Consider the following 20,303-nt stretch of genomic DNA (forward strand, 5'->3'; position numbering starts at 1 on the left):
TGTTAGATGGGTTGTTTCCCAAAAGTTTTTGAGTGCCCCTTCAGCCTGCCAACTTCTGGGCCAGCTGTGGAGCCGGTAAGAATGAGTGTCTGCAGCTGAAGGCTTGGTCCTACTGCTCTTGCACCCAGCTGTGCCCTCCCACTGCTGCCCTTGCACTGGCTTTGGTGCTCATCTGCCACCCGGGTAAGTTGGCTCAACAATAACACAGTAAAATAAGGACCATTTTCTGCCACTTCAGTAGACTAAATTGACTTATTGAAAGATTACATGAGAACCAGAAGGACTGGACAGAATCGCGTTGCGGGGGGAGAAAAGGAATGGACTCCTCTTTTGGTGAAACTACTTATTATGTTGGTCATTTGTCTCACAAAACCATGCTCTCAGACTTGTCTGAACTTGGAACCCGCTTCTTGCAGTTACAACAGCATCTACTTCTGTGCTACAATGAAGTAATTTCTGTGCTGCTGTATCAGGCTTTCTCCATGCAACTGGGCTGCAGCAGCAAAAGCAAATTGGCCTTTTGCAGAACTAGGTAGACCTTGCTCATATTTGCAAGTATGAGGATCAGTTCTTAGGCACTGCAAACTCAGGGTCACCTTCACTGCGGTTCAGTTCACTGTCAAGTCTGAGAGGAACAGCTTGGGTTTTCCAGCCCTTGGTTTCCTCCTAGATAAAAATTGGTTGTGCTGGTGGGACACTGACTTTTTCTGCCATGCTTCCACAGCACTTGGCTTGCTTGTCCGATATGTTGATAAGGAATAGGTAGAAGAAGCTTTTGGGTTTCTTAGTGGTCAGTGATTGTGAGAAGACTATGAGATACAGGACAAACAACCAGTCCCCAACCTCCCTGCACATTCACATTGCTAACAAAGAGGAGTTGCACAAGAGTGGAAGCTTATAGACCTCTAAGCCTCATCTTGCTTTGCTAAGACAGGAAATCAATCCTCACATGAGTGAATTTGCTCCCTCCTTTAGTTTATTTGTGTGTATATTGGCTTTATTTGTGTTTGTTTGTATGGAGATAACAATCAGAAGCTCTGAAGTAATGCAGTAGAACAATTCTCTGTTAGGTGCCGTATATGCAACAAAACCCATGAATCCTCCCCAGAGACCTGCTCGCTAAGCAGAGATGGGTTTGATTTTGATTTCAGTGTGTTCTGAATCAAGTCTTCAGAGAGAGTCACGAGAGCAGCCTCCTAGGTTATTCAGGAACTGCCTAGACCAAAATATTCCCCACTTGCCTGAGTTGTGGGACTGCTTTAAAATTATTTCTTATCCTCAGCTAGTTGGCCTTGCTACTTATAATGACTGCCACTTTGCTGTGGAGAGTAGCCTGCTCTGGAGGTAGGAAGTCTTTGGAAGTCTGGAGGAGCCTATAAAGACTTGGTGAAAAGCATGATGAGGCAGCTGCCTGTTTTCATGGTACTGTTTCTGACAGATGTGCTCAAGTTCTCCAGAGTTCATGCTTGGAAGCAGAAGCAATGATGCCTTCTTGGCTTCCCTGCCAGGAGAGCCCAGGAAACACGACTGTGACAGCAGGAGATAAGTTACTGTCAGGCTTCTGTCCCCAGCCTTGGTGAGAAGTAGCAGCTCCTTGACCATCAGGGTTGTACCAGTCATATGCAACTGGTTGTACCGGTTGGTTTGTGTTTGCACCTGGCAGATGTGAAGGTTAGCAAATGGATCTGTGGGCATTCCCAGTGCAGCTGTCATGGACCCATTTCTGGGCATGCTGGCAGTCCTGGGAAGAAAGAGACGTGGACATCAGCCTGAGCATTATGCTAAGCACGGGTGTCAGTTCTGCCATGTTACATGTAGCCATCAGCGCCTCTGTTTTGAGGGGAGACAGGGAAAAATCACTGCATCTTTGGCTTGCCCGTACGGTGCATGTTACCTTTTCTTCCTGGGACTGAAGAAGACAACACACCCAGCCTTACCTGAGCTCAGCACTTGCCCAGGGGAAGACACAGCTAGAAGGGCAGCTCTGGGTTTACCTTGCTGACACCAGAGCTGGTGATGCTCAAGCTTTCATTCCCTTAAAATACAGGCTGAGCAATGAGTACCACTTCCCAAGCCCCTTCAGCAGGCCATGGCTCAGCAGAGGCTTAGAACCAGGCATCTGCGGGAGCCTGTGGGACTTGTTAGCTGCTGCAGAAGCTGGGAGGCCCCAGCGCTGTGCTGCTTGGAACAGGGAGTGCTCTGGAGAGCAAAATCCTGGGGATGTTAGAGGCCCTCCCAGCATAGACTAGCTGCAAATCCTCCCTCTCCTTGATCTCAGTCTGAATCTCTGCCCGGAGAAGCAAAGCCCTGATGGATGATTGTGCGGGTGGAGCTGCGCCTCAGCCCAGAAGCTGAGCTAAATGGAAACAGCTTTGTTTTCCTAAGGCTGGAGTATGAGCAGAATTCCTGTTTATTTAGAAGAGAGTGGAAAGGGCTTGTACCCCTGTCCGTTGCTGTTGGCATGGATGGCCAGCTGCCTCTGACTCTGGGCAGCGTGTGAGGAGGGTCCCGCTGCTGCCACCTGAGAAGGTCCCTCCTGCGGGAGTGCTGGGCATAAATCTGTAACCAGCATCTACACAAGGGAGCTGTGCTGCCCAGATGGGATGTGTGTGCTGGCCAAGGGCCACTGGGCAAGCAAAGCATCCTTCCTCTTCACAGAAGAGATGACTGGAACCTGCAAAGCATTTTCCCAGCAACCCGGACAAGGGAAAAGGACATAGCTGTGGTGTAAGGTGCTGAGACACTGTGCAGACAGCTTAATGCAGCTCAGCTCCTGAGGGCAGGGAGCCGCCTCTGAGAGGGCTCTGTTTAGGCAAGGCAGTTGCTGGGAGTTGCCTGGTGTTCTCAAGATACAAAAGGAAGAAGGCTGAGTTGCAACATGCCCGTCCCACAGACTCCTGATCTCAGAGCCTCCTCTCCAGCACCCTGGAGGAGACATCTCCTCCCTTCCTGACAAGAGGAAGGGCTACATGCAGCCCTTGAGGAACTGTGGCGAGCGCCCCTGGCCTGGGGATAGCAGGAACCTGATGCCAGTAGGGAGGCTCTGCCAAAATCTCTATTCTCTCTTCTGTGAACGAAGGATGAGAACAGCAGGGACCAAGCAAAAGGCAGAATCTTGAGTGTGTGGCAGAGGTTGTGGGATGGGGAAAGTGTATTTCCCCCCTTTTGAAAACTGGCTGAAACCAGCTCTTATTCTGGTGGCAGTCAAATGTCTAACATGTCTTTTGCAGAGGACAGTGGAGCCCATGGGTGGACATAAAGCTCTCCACCCTGGGGTGGCCACTGGAAACAACACTGAGAACTGTGGCTTGACAAAATCAGCTTGATTACCTTGTTGTCATTGAGGATAGCAGATAAAATGCAAGTTCATTGAAAGATCACTCGCTGTTTAAAGATGCTGCTCCGAATAGAGGCAGATTTGTCTTAATTGTTAAAGCAGAATCTGGAGCCTCCTGTCTTGCCAGCTTTGAACTTTCCACATGTGTGAGAAAAAGTGGAGCTTTCTTACTGCCTTACTTGGGTTGCTGCTGAGTGTCCAGGACTGTTTGTCCGCAATACGTATAGTACTAGCCACATACCTTCTGAACTTACCTCCTGCTCTTCTGCTCACTTATTACTGTCACTCACTTTACATTCATGAGGGTTACAATTTATTAATACCCAAACAGCAAATAAAAGCTGACCCTGGCTGAGAAGCCCCCCTGTGTAAGCGCATTCCCATGGCAGGTTTCCTACTTTGCTTGGGATGGGAACAGCCTAGGAGATCCACAGCACGTGGCATTGAATTCCTGGGGTAAAACACTAGTGCCAGCCTTGCCTTCTGCCACTGCAGCGTCTTCATGATCGTTACTTGAATTGCATATTTTTCCACTGCAGCTAAACCCTAATTGCAGCTTTCTAAGGTGCTTCGCTTGGGCAATACAGTTTTCACGAGATGGCCAAGCATTTACATTCCTTGATCCAGAGCCAACTTTGAGTACATATCTGAGACCCTGTTAAAAAATTGAAACTAAGAAGCTGGTGCCAGTCTGTGTGAGAATATGCGAAAAGAGATTCCACTCAGGACAATGAGATCTCCATAAGGTCCAGATCTCGGCCCCTCTGCTGCTTTGACATAGTTGAAAGCCCTTGGCAAGCTGGCTGGGAAACCTAAAGGAAAACTCAAGCTACCCAAGAGGAGCATAAATGTCGTTTTTCTTATATAAAAATAATTGTATTTTTCAATTACATGATATACCTTCTCTAGCCTGGCACCAGATACAGTTGCTCTACTTTCTAGTGTTTTAAAGCTGTCAGCACCATTCTGGTTAATGTGTTTTATGTATTTACTTTCTAGGGGGTTGCATATGCTTCAGAGCAGCAGGAGGGTAGCTGACTTTTCAGGCTCCTTTTAAACTCCAAATATGGTCTTCACATTGGGCCTGGTTCATCTGTACCTCCTTGGGAGCCATTCCTGTAGCTTAATTCAGCCTCTTGGTTTTGGGAGAAAATGTTCAAATGCACTTTTCTTTCTAACTGAAAGAAAAATGCTGCTGCTGTCATCTTAGTCTGAGACTACAAGCAAGAGAGCAGAGTGCAGAGCAAATGCATTGTACATGTGGTAGGTGAGGTAGTACAGAAAATCCAGTTTATAGCCTATTTTATATACTATACATATATCATTTGGGACATTTATGACAACACAATTTATATAGCAGTTGTATAAAAAAGAAAGATGTTAGAAGAGCGCTAAGGCCACATGATCAAACACTGGAGAGTTTTTTCCTGATGCCTGAATTAGGATTGCCATACCGCTTGCTTTCAGCTCCCTTGTGCATATGGATTACGTTGCAGTTTCTCATACCTGACCATATGCTGCCTTATTTGGTTTAAGCTGGTACTTAAGCAAAATCAAAGCTGTTCCCTTTGGTTTCAAGTGTTTTCCATAAATCACCAAGTGTTAGCAGGACACAAGGGATGAACTGAAGCTGATTTGGTACAAGGAGCAGTTGAAATGGAGATTCAAAAGTGTCCATATAAAATACGCTTGTTCTCCTCTTCTTTCTTCAGAAGCATCCTGAGAAATGCTGCCCTGAGTGTTTGGTGCTGGAAGGCTTTGGTACCCTGCTTTCTGCACCACCTTATTTTTGTCTCAATTGCATGGATGCTGTTGTCAGGGTCATGCAGAAACTAAACATATAGGCAGGAATTAAGAAGAGGTTCAGGCTGGAAAAATATTATCTGTTACAGTTGAAGGAAAAAAATCCTCCATGGGAGGAAGAAATCTGGAAGAAGGAGAGGCTGAGATTTTGCAGAGTAGGAGTGAACAGCAAATTAAACAGCAGAGAGTAACACGGTGCGGCTGCATATGAGAGACTGGCGGCGCTCAGGACTTTGGAGGCAAAAGACCCAAGTCGAAAGGGTTTTTTTCCCATGCACCCTGGGGTCCTGCACTGAGTCAAGGTATTCTTTATTGCCAGAAAAGATCTTGACAAATTGGAAGAAATTCTGAGAACTACAAAAGGGGGGAGGGAGCTGAGGGGAATGGTTAACAGACCCACATCTGCAAAACTGAGCCAAACACTGGCCTTGAAGGATGGGGAGCATACTCGGAGGCTGAGGCTATCTGAAAGGGGCAGACAGGGTGTATTAGGTTGCCTGTAGCCTTGACAGGGTGGCCATGCTAATTTTCCAGCTACAAGGCTTTCTATAACAGCAAAGTGCTGAACTCTTCCAGGGATGTAATGACAGATTGATAATGACGCTGGAGCTCTGCCTTCTCCATCACTTTGGAGCTCTGCTGCTGAGGAGCTGGAGCCCAGGTGCTGCCAAGCCTTTCCGCCTGCTCCGGATCCCTTCCCGACGGGGGTGCCATGAACCCTGCTCCTTCCTGCCAGTCCTCAGGGTGGATACTGAAGGCCTCATGGGAGAGGTGTGAGAGCAGATTCGTGGTCACGGTACCCCTGGAAGCACCAGCTTTGCCACCAGGCATCATGCATACATGGTCAGGAGCACTCCTGGTCCCCAGCCAGGCTCTAGTCTTCTGGCTACTGAAGCAACTGGAGGGATGGAGCCACTGCAGAACAGTGCAGAATAAAAACCACGAGGATGCTCGTTCCTCAATCCCCAACAGGGCTGAGACTTTGAGAGTGGACAGCAAAGTGTCACATCCCAACAAAAACTCTTAAAGCTTGAGTGATGCAGGTGAGGGAATCCTATGTGTGGCTGGGGACAGAGAGATGTGAGGAGAGCTAATAGATCCAAAGGGCAGGCATCCTGCTGGGTGTTCAACCATTATTTTGGCTTAAAATATGTTTTAGATCCAGAGTGTTCCCAGGGCGAGTGGGATACTTCCCAGCACATCCTGCTGTAGATGAAAGCCTTCCTTTTTCCAGATGAGAGGACTACACACGTCTCCTCTGCACCCTGTTGCTCCCATGCCCTCTGTGTGTGTGTGTGTGTGCAGCCACAAGGTCTTCATCCCGCTCACACGCCTGAGATGAGAGAGGCTTTGCCTGCCCTCTCCATGTCCCGTGCAAAGCGGGGGGCAGGTAGCTGGCTCCCCCCTCTAACCAGAGAATGTGTGGGTGCTAGGATGAATAGGGTAAAGTGTTTTTTCAGGACTTTGAAGTTGGCAGCCTGGTGGAGGGGGCGAGTGTTGCTAGTCAACAAAATGGAAATGAAACTCAAGAGTGCTTATTTTCTCCCAGCTATAGGGGGGAGACGAGTGACCTCCCCACGGCCAGGGCTGACCTTTTCTCTGGCTGATGCCTCTGCAGCACGTTTCATTAGATGGGGGCCAGGTCCTCAGCTTGCAGTTGTTGTGTCTTGTGGAGACAGAGGGCCCTTTGGGCTGGAGATCTCAGGGTGCTTGTGGGCACAAGAGCAGGTTGATATGTTGTCCCGTCCTCTTGCGTGCCTCTGCCCTAAAATACAGGTCCTTCCCCTTGCCAGGGAGGACCCTGCTGCTCACTGTACTGGAGGACACAGAGGGGAGGAGGAGGGGCAGTGAGGTCTTTGCTGTGGCTGGTGGTGGTGGCTGAACCCTCTGTGGGATGGTCATGCCGCACAGCATCTCACACACGGTTTTGTAATGGTGCAAAAGTTGCAGCTGTGGGTTGATGTCTGTGGTCAGATGATGGCACTGATGGGGACCTTCACGTGATGGCAGCTGTTAGGACACTTCTGGATGGGTCTCTTCTCACCAAGGCATGAGAGCAGCTGTGCAACCGTGTCTAGCAGCAGCAGTGCCATGCCTGTTGATCATGCTGCTCAACACCCGCCCCTGCAAGCAGGCAGAGGAGCCAGCTGGAGCAGCTTTCTCACCGCTCCAGCCCGAAGGAGCGTGCGGCTGAGCTGAGGACAGGAGGGCTGCACAGCCGCCCGTCTCGCCTACCACTCACCGCACACGACGCAGGCCAGCCAGGGCAATTCTGCCAGAGGGGAGGTAGCTCGCCCGGCCTCCCTCTAAATCCCTGTTTTAGACTATAGAGTGTGCAAGGTTTGGCCCAGATGTGGCATTTGTAATCGAGGAGCCTGGCCTGGTTCCTCTGCTGGCTCCACTTGAAGCTCAGAGTGGTTACAGGCTGCATTTTGATTTTTCTGGGAGGCATTGGCCTGCATTTCAGGTCCAGAGGCGGGCAGATTGTGAACAGCTCTTCATCATGTTTGGCATTTGGAAGTCATGGTTCTGGCCCTTTTATGGGTCAGCACTAAGGTCCGATGGACCCAACCAAGGGTGCAATCTGCTGCTCCTGCTGACAGCCCCGTGCCGTGCCCTTGCGCAGGGCACGTTTCTGCAGCCTCGCTGGGCCAGGCAGGTGCTGTTCCCATGCCTGGAGATCAGGACTGCTGCCAGGGAGTCAGTTGCTCACTCACTAATACACGAGAGCAAAGAAGAGCACTCGCAGAGTGGCAGGTGGTATGTGTGGCACGTGTGGCAAGGGAAGGGCATTTAATGTCAGCAGAGAGCCGTGCAGAGACGTGCGAGCAGCCACTTTGGCTAAGGAGCAAATTAGATCCCCAGAGACTGGTTAAAAAGAACCTGTTAGCTGTCTGTGTGCTTAGAGAGGCTCATTTATGCGGTGTCTGGCAACTTCTGAGCAGACAAAAATAGAGTTCACAGCCCATCGCCTTCTCCCTCTTTGTTCTCATGCACTACACGTTGGGCTGGGAGCCAGCTCGGTTGGTCCGACAGCACCGGCATTGCTTTGGGGGCCAGAGGAAGGAAAACGCCAGGGTGGTGGTGGTGGTGGAGGGAAGGAGCTTGGTGGTATGGGGCAGACACCTGGAGACTTTACGATGCCACGAACTTGGACATCTGTTGCCGTGGTTTGTAGTGAGAGATCCAGAGAAATCTCGGCCAGCCACTGGTGCATATGTCAGTCAGAGCAGGGAGCCGGAGTTACCGCTGCAAGATGGCACAGGAGAGAGCCCAAAATGAGAGCCACATGGGCTCTGTGACAGCCTCTGGCTAGACGTGGTGAGGGACAGTGCTGACACCTGGGTGCTGGACTGAGGTGGCTCCTGGGTACATGCCAGCGGCACTGAGTGTGCATGTGGGGCAGGGAGCTTGGTCCTTGGTCCTGCCTGTGCAGCCCTGCTTTGCAGTGGTCCTTGTGCCCAAGGCAGAGGGTGTTGTGAGGGGCACCTCTGCCCACAGGAGCTCTCAAGGTCTTACAGAGGAGGGATGATGTGGATGACTCCTGTCCTGTTTGCCTGATGACCTGACTATGTGTCAGCTGTGCCTGTGGCATGATGAGGGGGCGGGTGAACACACGAAGGGACAATCTGGCAGCTGAGACCTGTTGTGCTAAGCAATAGGGTTGCCACTCGCCTCAATGTGCCTGTGACGGTCCAGGTGCCTGTGTCTGACTGTGAATCAGGCAGGAAGGCACCTGGATGGTCATTCCTGTGGCTTTCATGGTGCACAGGTCCTGCTTGGCATAGCCAGGAAGGTATCTTGCGTGGGGGAGGCTGGTGGCTGCTTCTTCTGGGCAGGAGAACTTCACTTGCCTTCCACCAAACCCTGAGGAGTAGGGGGCTTAGGACTTTGGTGTCTCCCTCACTTTCACGGGGGGTACCAGGGCTGAAGGCAGCAGCACGAGGGACAGCAGGAAGCCTAAAGTAGGCAGGTTTCAGAGCTATCTCTGTTGCTTGTGGGCATAACAAACTGAGCCAAGATTTATGGACATAACGTGGGTGGGCTTGAAGTCAGGTGCCTTGTATGGCGTGGTTTCCCCCCTCCTCCCTGAGTCCTAACAGAGCTGTCTTCCTTGTCAGTGTGTTTGTGAGCTAATTGATGATAAACTTGAGTGCTCTCTAAGCAGTGCCTCTCTTGTGCTCTGGGGCCCGCAGACAGAGCCATGAATCCCGTCTGCCTGCTGAGGAACCTGTTTGGAGTCCAAGAAAGGGGAAGTTTCTGGTCTGCGGTCAATTTGCTGCTTTCCAAGCCTGGCTGCTTCGCTTTCTCCCTGTAGACACAGACGCTGGTGTTGAGGCTGCCCATTCTTCTGCGATGCTTTAGTGGAAAATCAGCAACTGCTGAGCATTACAAAGGGGGAAGTGAATCATTGATTTTGGTCCCCATGGCCCCAAGCGGAGAGGGCGTCTAGCCAAAGGGACAGGCGGACATACAAGATAGACACCAAGTATATTGTTCAGTGTTTAAAACCAGGGGAGAACCCGCCTGTTGTCCTGGCAGGTTATCAGGGACTGAGCATGACTCAGCCCCCGTCCTGGCTGAGCCCTCTCAACCTGGAGCCGTATGTGCAGGCTGCGGGCTGGAGGAGCTGGGGTGGACATACTGGTGCTGCGGCAGGTCCCCTCCATGGGACCCTGCTCCCAGCCCCGTGGGGCAGCACGCTGCCTCGCCAGGTGGCTGCAGCCAGCAGTCCCGTCCCAGGCAGCAGGCTGGTTGTGGTTGAAGAGATGGATCTTGTTAAGCTCGGGCCCCAGGATGGTGGTTCCTGGTCTCTGGGAAGATGATTTCTCCTCTGAGGGTCTCTTATCTTCAGTTTTGCTTTGGCCAGTGCCATCCCACTCTGTTGTTGCCCTCCTGGGAATTACTGCTTAGATCTCTGTGGTCTCTATCATCCTCTCCCTGATGCTCAGCAGGGTGCAGATTTGTTTCAGCTAGAAGAATAACTTTCCAATCCTCATCTCGCCAGCTCTTGCTTTGTCTGGGGTTAGCACCCCTCCCTGCTGACCGCACCGTCCAGGATCATTCTCTCCGCAGTGCCTTGGGCCATCCACCCTGCTATGGTCAGTCAGGCTTTGGCTGGGGACAGGGCGAGGCAGGCTGGAGTCAAAAACAGTAATACTCCTGTGACACTTGGCTCTGCGTTTCTTTTACGGAAATACAAATAAACACCGTTTCCCAGCTCAGCATCTGGCCAAAGTCAACAGTTGGATGAAGAGCAGCCGACAGAAGCTAAATCCAGGAAAGAACTGAGGTGTTGCTGCAGGGGGGAGGGAAGTGATTTAAAGAGTATGCCACCTTTGCCACCAGCCTCAAGGAGGATACCTGGCTTTAGGTCACTGAGAGAAGCCACAGCTGTACACCCACCTGGATTCCCTGTGGCTTTTGCTTACCCAAAGAACCATAATCATTGAAAGTGACCTGAGATTTGAAAAATGCTTTCTATGTACAGTGGGTTAGAAAACAGTGTTATTTTCTGGACCCTATGGTCTCAGTGATTTAGACTTGATTATTGTGATTCTGTGTACCTCATCTTGAATACATCATCATCTGAGGAATACAACATTTTTGCACCTTCTCTAGCCTGCTGTCTCTAAGGTAAATATAGAGCAGAGCACAACTGCTAATAAAACCTGTTTAAAATGAAATGTTTTGACACAGACAAAAGCTCAGCAGTAGGTGTGCAGTTCCCTTGCTGGATGTCATAGAGGCATCTCTTGGGTCCTGCAGGGATGAGTAGCACTAGAATGTAAGGGACCAGGTCTCCCTTGGTTCTCCTGACTTCTGGCATGTGCCCTCAAGGGCTTATGGGGAGTCTGGGTCCTTGACTTGCACCTCAGAAGAGGGCAGCTACGAGTGCTTGTTGGGTAGTTTTGAACTGTTGCAGATGTGGGTCAGTCTGTCTGCACAGCTTCCTCCCATCTCAAACCTCTTTTAATTTTGGTTAGCACCTAATGCCTATAGAAGTGAAACTTTCCATGTGCTGATGACTATGGTCATCAGCCTAGTAGAGATCAACAGGAGCACACACATCCATGCCCCTGGAAGGAGAACGCTGCTCCCTCTACCTCGCCTCCCTGACCCGTGTTTCCCCTGGACCACTGCTGCTGTTAGCTGGACTGAGTGCCCCAGGACATCCCAGGAGAGGTGTCTGAGGAGTCTGCATGCTGCTTCTGCCCCACAGGCTGTGCCTGACATGGAGAAAGCTGTCAGCAGCTCTGACAGATGAAGAGCAGGGAAACCAGCTGCTTGGCAGGCGGTCGCCTGTGGAGGAAGAGACCACTGCCTCTTTGCAGAGATCTGTGCTGGCCACGTGCCTGGCTGGGAGAGTGGAAGTGAGTAATACCACACGGAGGGAGGCTGGAAGACTGAATGAATGTGAAGCCTTGGGACTTTAAATGTCCCAGAATGTAGTCCTTGAGGTCTCAACCTCCTCTGCCTCTTCAGTGCCTCTTCCCTGAGCAGGTGGAGGCATGGAAAGTGGTAGGACAAGCTGCCTACTCTGCTGATCTGGAACTGCCCCATCTGTTTTCCATCCTTGCTCTTACCCTTAGGGCAGCCATACCAGGGAGAGAACTTATGGAAATACAGATCCCTGGGAAGGGGACAAACTCCCATCATGTATATTAAGATGCACCAGATGGTTAGGGGTTGCTAATGCCTTCTGGCCAGGTCTGTGCTGAGGTGGTGAGGTCTGTTCTGTCAGACCCTTCAAGCAAGCCAGTCCCTGTCTGCCCAGCATGGACTGACTCTGAAGGTTTGGAGAGGATAAGCTGTTTTGTATTCCCTAACCATGAGCCAGCCACTTGGCATGACTTGGGGATGAATTTGGACTGACAAAATGGCAAAGACGCCCTTTGCCATTGATCTCTGTGGCCTGGGGTAGGACGATGTTACTCAACTCAGTCTACAAATCCCAGAGCTCATCTGCCTAGAATAGAACCAAATAAACAAATTAATTCAAAGCAAATCTGCCTCCCCCTGCTGTGACACACACTGGAATGCTTTGCCAACAGGATCCCAGTAGGATGGCTTTTTCTCAAGTGTTGCAAGCCATAGAGTAATGTTCTTCTGTTTTTCCTTTGTGAAGTTGGCACTGCCCTTCACAGTAAGCGTGTATATTCCACTTTTCTTGGTAAATGAAATGGTAATGATTATTTTATTTAAAGCCCTTCATATGTTGGCTGTTGAGTTTTGGTTTTGTTTTGTTTTGTATTCCAAAATCTGATGATCCTGGGAATAACAGGAGTTGTCTGTAAAGCCAAGAGGTGGAATTCCTTCAGGCAGTCAATGGGTAGCACCCAGCCAAGCCCTGTACTTGCACATAGCATGCTCCCTTCCTCAAGAATAGATATTACATGAGTATTTCCAAGCACAAGAGCTGATATTTCACTGTCTTATGCCATGAGTTATCTTCACCCAGCAACTCTTCAAAACTCAGGGCTGAAGTTGCCCTCAAGTGAGCAGCACTAGGACAGTAAGCATTGCTGGGATGGGGAACTCTCACCTTTTTACCTTGTGGTGCTTCCATCTGTGCAGTAAAAGACCTTGGAACCCCAGCAACATTCACACAGAATCACACACAGAATGGTTGGTGTTGGAGGGGACCTCTGGAGATCATCTAGTCCAACCCACCTGCTAAAGCAGGTTCACCTATAGGACTATGCTTGGGGTCTCTCGCCAGATATCAGAGAACAAATGTGCCTGGGCTTCCAGGGCTTGGTAGATCTCACCTGGCCTCCCTAGAGCTCCATACATCTTTGACACTAACAAAACCAGCAGTAGCACAACAGGTAACAAATCAGTAGGTAACAGGTACCAGAAGTTCGTTCGCCAGCAGCAGGCCTGGAATAGTTGCTCAGAAATGACTGGATAGGTCACGCCTGGCCCCCATGGCCATCAGGGGTAGGTGATACTCTGCGGAATCTCGGGAGAGCTTCTGAAAGAGGCTGGTAGGGAGTGAGGTAAGACTGAAATAAAGTTATGTTCTCTGCAATTACTCTTGTTAGCCTTGCTCGTTATTGAAAAACAAGCACTGTTTGCTGTCCTCATCTCAGCTTAGATCTCGATTTTAACAAGACAGCAAATATTTTTATCAGCAGATAATAATTTTTTTATTCGTCTGTACTCTGACCAATCCCACTTGCTCTGTCTCCATCCCTGAACGACCTGTAGCCAGACTCCACTCCAAACAGCCTGTGAACCTGCAAAGTCAGGTGTCTTTGACGCAGCACGGGTTGCCTGCGCTGTTTTCTCCGTAGGACTCCTGTCCATGCCTCCTCCCAGCAGCTCAGCCACCTCAGTCTCAAGGTTTTCCTGTGTTAGAAACAGTTAGGTTATGAGTATCTGGACCAGGGACTTCTGTCTCTGGGATAAAACTGTTCATTCTTGGACTCCTACAGTTCAAGGCCAGAAACAATCAATAGATCAATAGATAATCTAAAATAGCATCTGGGACAGCACAGATTATCCATCTTTATTTAGTTATATTTTTATTGTTCCAGTGATATCTCATCTCTGAGCAGCACACTTTCCTCTCCTGAAGTGATGGTATCAGGAGTTGGGGAATCCACTAGTGAGGTGTTTTTAGCTGAAGGAAAACAGCTATACTGCTGTTTCTAGTACAGAATAACTTGGCTTGGGTTTGCAGATGATATTGTTTTGTGGTTTGCCTTTCTTGGTTAGATTACAAGGCGATTTACACCTGGTGTTTTGTTCCTGTGGAGAAACCTGTGCCCTGTAATCAGAGCACCTCTTCATCTCTCCTTGCTAAATTGAAGAGGTTGAATATTTAGGTTTCTTACTGAAAGGCATTTTTACCAGCCCTCAAATTATTTTTGCCATGTTTTTTCCCTTATCCTCTCAGTTTTTTCAACATCCCTTAGAAGATGTGATATATTTCACATCAGAGCTAGATGTTATATTTTAGCATATATACACCCTGCTATGATGAGGATGTGTAGGGAGGCAAAAATACCTCCCCGTTCCTGCAGTGTTTCACTGCCCTCGTGTCAGGGCATTGAACTGACAGTTCATATTTAGTTGCTTTTCATTACCCACCAAATCTTTTCAGAATTACTGTTTGCCAGGATCGTCTCCTTCTATCTGCAGCTGCTGCCTGCATTCCTTCTTCCTAGCAGTGTAATTCTGCATTTGGCTCTATTAAAATCCCATATTGCTTGGATGGATTTGCCCTCTGCACTGATCCAAACCACTCTGTGCGATTGCTCTGTTCTCATCATGATACACCACATTGCAAATTTTTGTGTCAGCAGCACACGTTATCAATGTAGATCGTATGCTTATTTTGAAATAAAAATATTTATTTTCAGATGAAATCCTTGAATTGTGCCAGGCCTCGTACTGATCACCCTGGAACCCATCTAATTCCCTCCCCAGCGACAACTGCTCCTTGTGTTCTGTCACACAGCCAGTTTGTTATTCATTTCACATGTGCCTGATTGACATTGTACTGCCCTGTTTGTTTTTTTATCGGAATAGCATGGGCTCTCAGCATGTCGATGTATGTGTACGTAATTCTAGTGAATGAGGAAAATGGACTCCTTTGACAAGAGTGGTTCTCCGTAAACTCACTTGACCTCACTTCTGTATTCCTTTCCTTTAGTTCCTAATTAATTGACCTGTGCATCATCTTTTCAGGCTTGCTGGCTGACAGTTACCTTGTGTATTGCGCTTGACCTGTTTGAATACCAGCACAGCATTAGCTCCCTCTCCATCTCCCCAAATCTTACCATTATTCTAAGCTATCCAAGCCAGGGACACCAGAGCTGCTGCCAGCCAGCTCTCATTGGATCATCCGATCATGTTGGGTTTAGAAACACCTCCCCCGTGCTGACTGTGATAGGAAAAATGGTGACAACCATAAAGTGGGATGGACCTCTCTGAGCACTTCGGTGGGATGGAGCTAGTTTGCCCCAGCCCTTTGGTGAGAGATGGAGGTGTTAGACAGGGTATGCAGAAGACCTGTCAGTGCTCAGATTGGGTTGCAGAGGAATCCAACGCACAGACTTCCAAAGAACCTGAAGGAGCATACGGGCAGCCAACCTATTTTGGCCCCTGGTGTACTAAAGCCTTTTTCTTGTAGGTGGTGTGGGTAAGAGTGAGGGACACATTTGCTGGTAAGCACAGAGCACCCTCTTGGAGGCTTAGTGCTGCCAGTCAGTAAAAGGGAATGGGTGTGAGTGCAATAGAGCAAGATGTGCCGTTCTGTCAGTTTAATGCGAAGAGCTCTGCCTAGTGGTCTACATGGCTTTATCACAGAGTGAAAGAAGTGTGACCTTGTGAGCTGGATGGCTTCTCCATGCTTAGTCCCCAGAAAATACCAAAAGTCATAAATGCAATTACTGCAGAAAGTTGTAACTGCACTTACAGGAGTGAGTTCTTGGTCATTTTCTCTTGTTTATGACTCTTGTGGGGCAAGTTTTGTTTATTTGCTTGGCCTGGCTTCTCTTATGACTGTCTCACTGTTTTTTCAGTGCTCATTTGGGGCTGTGAAGGCAGGTCCTGAGAAAGCTCCCACCATAAGAATGAGCTGATTTGGAGCTGCTTGCGTTTATTGGGGGAGGGATGTGGTGGGACAAGGAGCAGCCCTTGAGTGTGATGGGCAGGCAGAGGTGCTGCAAGGCAGCTGGAGCACCCCTGTGGTGGGGCAGCCTGATGTGATGGTCCAGAGAGAGTGTCTTGGTGAGCACTGTGCTCTGCCAGGCTCAGGGTGTGGGGCGCAGTCCCTAAAGTGAAATGGTGCCATTGTGATGACTGAAGGCAGGTGAGGAGTGGGACCCTGCCCAAATAGGCAGGGCTCTGTGTCCAGGTGGTGGCTCAGGCAGCTCAGCAGTGAAGGTTTGAAGTTTGCTGCAGGGCATCCTGGTGGACAGGCACCGCAGATCAGCACAGTTACTTGGGACGAGTGTTGGTTCATTTTTTTCTCTTCCACAGGACTCAGAGCAGAATTGGCTCTCCTGTCTCCCCCCAGCACACAGCTCCATCACGGACTGTCCGGCGCTACCCAGCCAGCAATGGCCAACTCACCTCTAATGCTCTCCCCAACGGGAATGGACATGAGCAGAGCAGCTCTGGGCCACATGCAGTTTCCCAGGAGCACACCTTGTTTGCAAGGGGTAAGTCCTCCAAGGCTTTCACTCTTTTGGTGGCCTGGGGAGGGCCCAAGAAACCCTGGACTTTCAGGACTGTGATGCTGGGTGGAATGGAAAGGGAAGGTCAGCATGGGCATTGCAGGGGGTTGGCGGAGAATGGGACCCTACCGAAGAAGGACAGATCAGAGGAGCAAAATGCTGACGGCAGGGGAGAGGAGCCAGGGGGATGTGAGAGATGCCCCCCAGAGGTGCTGAACATCACCCCAGCATGCTGCCCTGAAGGGGGATTCCCTGTCTGTAGGAACAGTGTCTCCCGGCTTCCTCCTCAGTCTGAGCAGCCCTCGAGGTCAGATTGTGCAACCAACATCTAGTTCTTCCCTTTGGCTGCCCCCTTGCTGCCTTCTGACATGAGCAGGGATCAGGCCAGGCTGCTGGGACGTGCAGTTGATGAGGCAGAGCCTCAGCAGCTCCCCAGCTAGCACAGATGCAAAGTGTCTTCTGCAGCTTGGCTCCCCCTGAAGCCGTGGTTCCCCAAGGAGGCACCCTGTAGCATCTCAGCTCTTGAGTAGGGCTGTGAGCCTGTCTGAAGCTGTAATCTGAAAGTGGTGATTGAAATGGGGTGAATTATGCCAATGAGCTGGGCAGGCAGAGCATACTGCTGGCCTCTTCTCATGTGCTGACAAACCCTTACTGGTGCTGGAGCAGAGGACAGGCTGGAATGAGCCAGGAGCAAGGAGAGACACGGTACCAGGGAGGGACACAGATACCTCCTTGCTTGGGAATGCTTTGTAGCTTGAGCTGCGAATTACCAATGGCCTGGCCTGGAGGTGCTGTTTCCACTTAGCACTGTCCTTTTCTTTCATAGGGGCCAACCTGACAGAGAAGATTAGGAAGATAAAAATCGTCTTCACACCGACCATCTGCAAACAGACATGCCGGAGCGGGCGCTGCTACAACAGCTGTGAGAAAGGAGACACCACCACTCTCTATAGCCAAGGCGGGCACGACCACGATCCCAAGTCTGGCTTCCGCATCTGTGAGTACCTCAAGGCCCCTGGCCCATCTTCTTGCCCGCTTCCCCACTCTCCTCCTTCTGCCTTTCCTGCCTCTGAAGACTGGAGGCTTGGGCTGGTGTGGGGATGCGAAGAGATGCCCTCTCCCAGCGTCTAGGAAGAGGTCTCCTGGGGTCTTTGTGGCTTACTCTGTCTTTGGGGGAGGAAGACTGACCTTGCCTCGTTACTCTCTTTCCTGGGCAAGCAACTTTTGTTTCCATTCCCCCCCAGGTATGGGGAACGCATGTGTTTGAGTCAGGCCTGCCGCCAAGCCTCGCCACCCCCTCCTCCTCAGAGCCAGCTCACTGCTTTTGTTGGCATCCAGTCTCAGGGCTGACTTTCATCACCTAATTTCCTCCTGTTCTCTCCTTTCACTCATGTGGCAGCCAGGAGAGCTGGCTGCAGGTTGCAAGCTGTTCCGATAAACAGGGCTGCTGAAACCTCTTCTCGCCTTTCAGAGCTGCTGGAATTGCTCATCAGGTCACTGGGATACCAAGCTGTGGGTTGGGCACACCCTCTTGGAGCCAGTTGGTGGGAGTAGCCTGCAGGACCCTGGTGGGACTCATCCTCTGAAAGCCTCTGTAACTCTCAAGTTCTTCTAACACTGAGAGAATTCAAAGTCTGGCTGTTGTGAACACCAACTGATGCAGATTTGATGGGACTTTCTGCCTAGATTCAAGTCCAAAAGATATGTCTGCTCACTCCAAAACTGGTTGCTGGGCTTGAGCAAATGAGCTTGGAGCAGAGTGGAAGCTCATCCCCTGGGATAAACCTAACAAGCTATCTTGGGATGTGCAGCCACAGCATCTCATCTCACGCTGAAATGAGTCAGGATGATCTGTCAGGAAATCCCATGCCTTGCCCGAGTGTCACTCACACTGAGAGACACTCTGGATTGCACCAAGCATCTGATGAGGCTAGAAGAGACGTGACTTCAGTTTCATCTGTGGATGCTTTTTCTGAGCCTGTGCAGATGAATTGCTCACAGTTCTTGTGTCCCACTCCATGCGTCTCCCATTTGAGCTGCTGGCAGGGCCAGGGCTGGCCAGGAGACAGGCTCTGAGGACATGGCTCTGTGCCCGTTCTCTCCTGCCTCTCCCATCCCCACTGAACTCGCTTCTAGGCTGGGAGTAAAAACCCTACCAAGTGGGAAGGGGGCGATGCAGAAGAGAAGGAATTGTGCTGACTTGGTCGTGTGTGGCTGCCATAGCTCCTGCCCCACTCCGAGGGATCCTACTGTGCCAGCACCACCACCTTGGCCCTGGGGGGGCTGCCTCACTGGGCATGGCTGAGGCCCCAGAGCCCACAAGAGGACCTATCACCTTCAACCCACAACTCCAACCCTGAGCAGAGCTCGGGGAGGACCCCAGCTTCCCCACCTGCTACTTGCTGGACAGTGGTGCACAGCAGGGACCCTGGGCTGCCTCCAGGCTGCAGGTGCTGACCTCAGTGCTGGGTCTGCTCCTCAGGCATCATGGGGCTAGTGCTGGCCCAGACCCAGCTGCATGGCCTCCCACCAGCCGCCCCTTGGCTGGAGGCAGTGGCTCAGTTTCTCTGCTAAGCAGACTTCTCTTTGCCTTGCAGACTTCTGCCAGATCCCCTGCCTGAACGGAGGGCGCTGCGTGGGCCGGGATGAGTGCTGGTGCCCCTCCAACTCCACAGGGAAATTTTGCCACCTGCCGGCTCCCTCTCTGGAAAAGAAGCAAGGAGGGAGAGCCCCCAAGACCCAGATTGGCAGCTCCATGAAGCACTCCACCTACACCCTGCCCTTGTCCAACCAGCTGGGTGAGCATGGCTGGGGGCTCCAGACCTCACGTTCTTCTGCCTACCAGGGCACCTGACATAGAGAGGAGCCCTTGGACCAACGCCTTGCTCTCACAAAGCTGTGCTCTGGCCCTGCTGGGGACCGAAAGGCAACTGAGGTGATGGGTGCAGGAATTGAGAAGCACGGGGGAAATGCTATAGGGAGCAAGGGATGGATGCGGCTAGCACTGGCACAGGTGAGAGAAGTGGGTGTCAAGTCAGAAGATCCTCTGAACTCCTAAACTCTGTGTTGGAGCTAGGTTAAAAAAGTCACCCTTGCCAACATTTCCCGTGCTGGTGGCTCCTGACTGGTACTGGATTCCTCTGCCAGAAGTCCTGGTCTCCCTCATACTTCTGAGTCCTCCAACTTGGGTGCTGCTCAGATCTTCATTAACAGGCCCAAAGAGGCCACTAGCTCCTTATGCTTTTCAGAGCAGGTTGTTAGAAAAGTGGTTCCCTCAGTTTCTGAAGGGCTCAGGTTGCTGTGGATGTTTCTGGTAGGTTTGTCCTGTTTTCAGGCCAGAGAAGTATTTTCTCTTAGACGCAGTCTTTCTCTAGATTTCCTGGTGGGGTCAGTCTACCTCTCCTCCCTTGTGAACTGGTTGCTGACAAGATGCTCTTCAGGTGCCAAATTGTTGCCAGATTGTCACAACTGTATTATAAACTCATCTTCCAGGTTCCCTAAACCCTTCCCTGGTGAACGTCCACATCAACCACCCTCCAGAAGCCACTGTGCAGATTCATCAAGTGGCCAGGGTGCGGGGTGACGCAGAAGTGTCAGAGGAGAACAGCGTGGAGGCAGCGCTGGTGCCTCAGCTGGCCACCATCCCCTGGTACACCTATGCCCACAGGAACGGCAACAGCATTGCCACCGAGAGTGGCCAGCAGCAGCAGAGAGCCCCGGGGCTGCTGGGGAGGTGCTTTCGGGAGGCTCTCCATGGGCAGGTAAGGGGTCACTGGCTTACAGGGCAGGGAGGGTCAACTTTCATTGCGTAAAGCTCTTCAGCATCAGTGTGGGCATCATCCACGTGCTGTGGACACGGACAGTAATGTGTTAGTACTTGGGAAGAAAATGCCTTGTTTTGGCCCAACAGGGAGACCTTGCTGCTTTGCCCTGACCAGGCTGTGCCCTGGGGCAGCACAGCCCAGACTTGA

General features: G+C 50.8%; 1 protein-coding gene across 3 annotated transcripts in view; it reads left to right on the forward strand.

Annotated features, from left to right (window-relative positions):
• LTBP2 (latent transforming growth factor beta binding protein 2) overlaps positions 1–20,303 on the forward strand; it is a 73,634-nt gene that overhangs the window by 17,406 nt on the left and 35,925 nt on the right. For all 3 annotated transcript variants that reach the window (XM_065635595.1, XM_065635593.1, XM_065635594.1), the window contains exons 4-7: positions 16,136–16,317; positions 17,159–17,329; positions 18,930–19,130; positions 19,825–20,093. In XM_065635595.1, coding sequence (XP_065491667.1) covers positions 16,136–16,317; positions 17,159–17,329; positions 18,930–19,130; positions 19,825–20,093 — 823 coding nt within the window. The remainder of the gene's footprint in view (positions 1–16,135; positions 16,318–17,158; positions 17,330–18,929; positions 19,131–19,824; positions 20,094–20,303) is intronic.

This window comes from Caloenas nicobarica, chromosome 5, assembly GCF_036013445.1.
Source record: "Caloenas nicobarica isolate bCalNic1 chromosome 5, bCalNic1.hap1, whole genome shotgun sequence".
Lineage (NCBI taxonomy): Eukaryota > Metazoa > Chordata > Aves > Columbiformes > Columbidae > Caloenas > Caloenas nicobarica.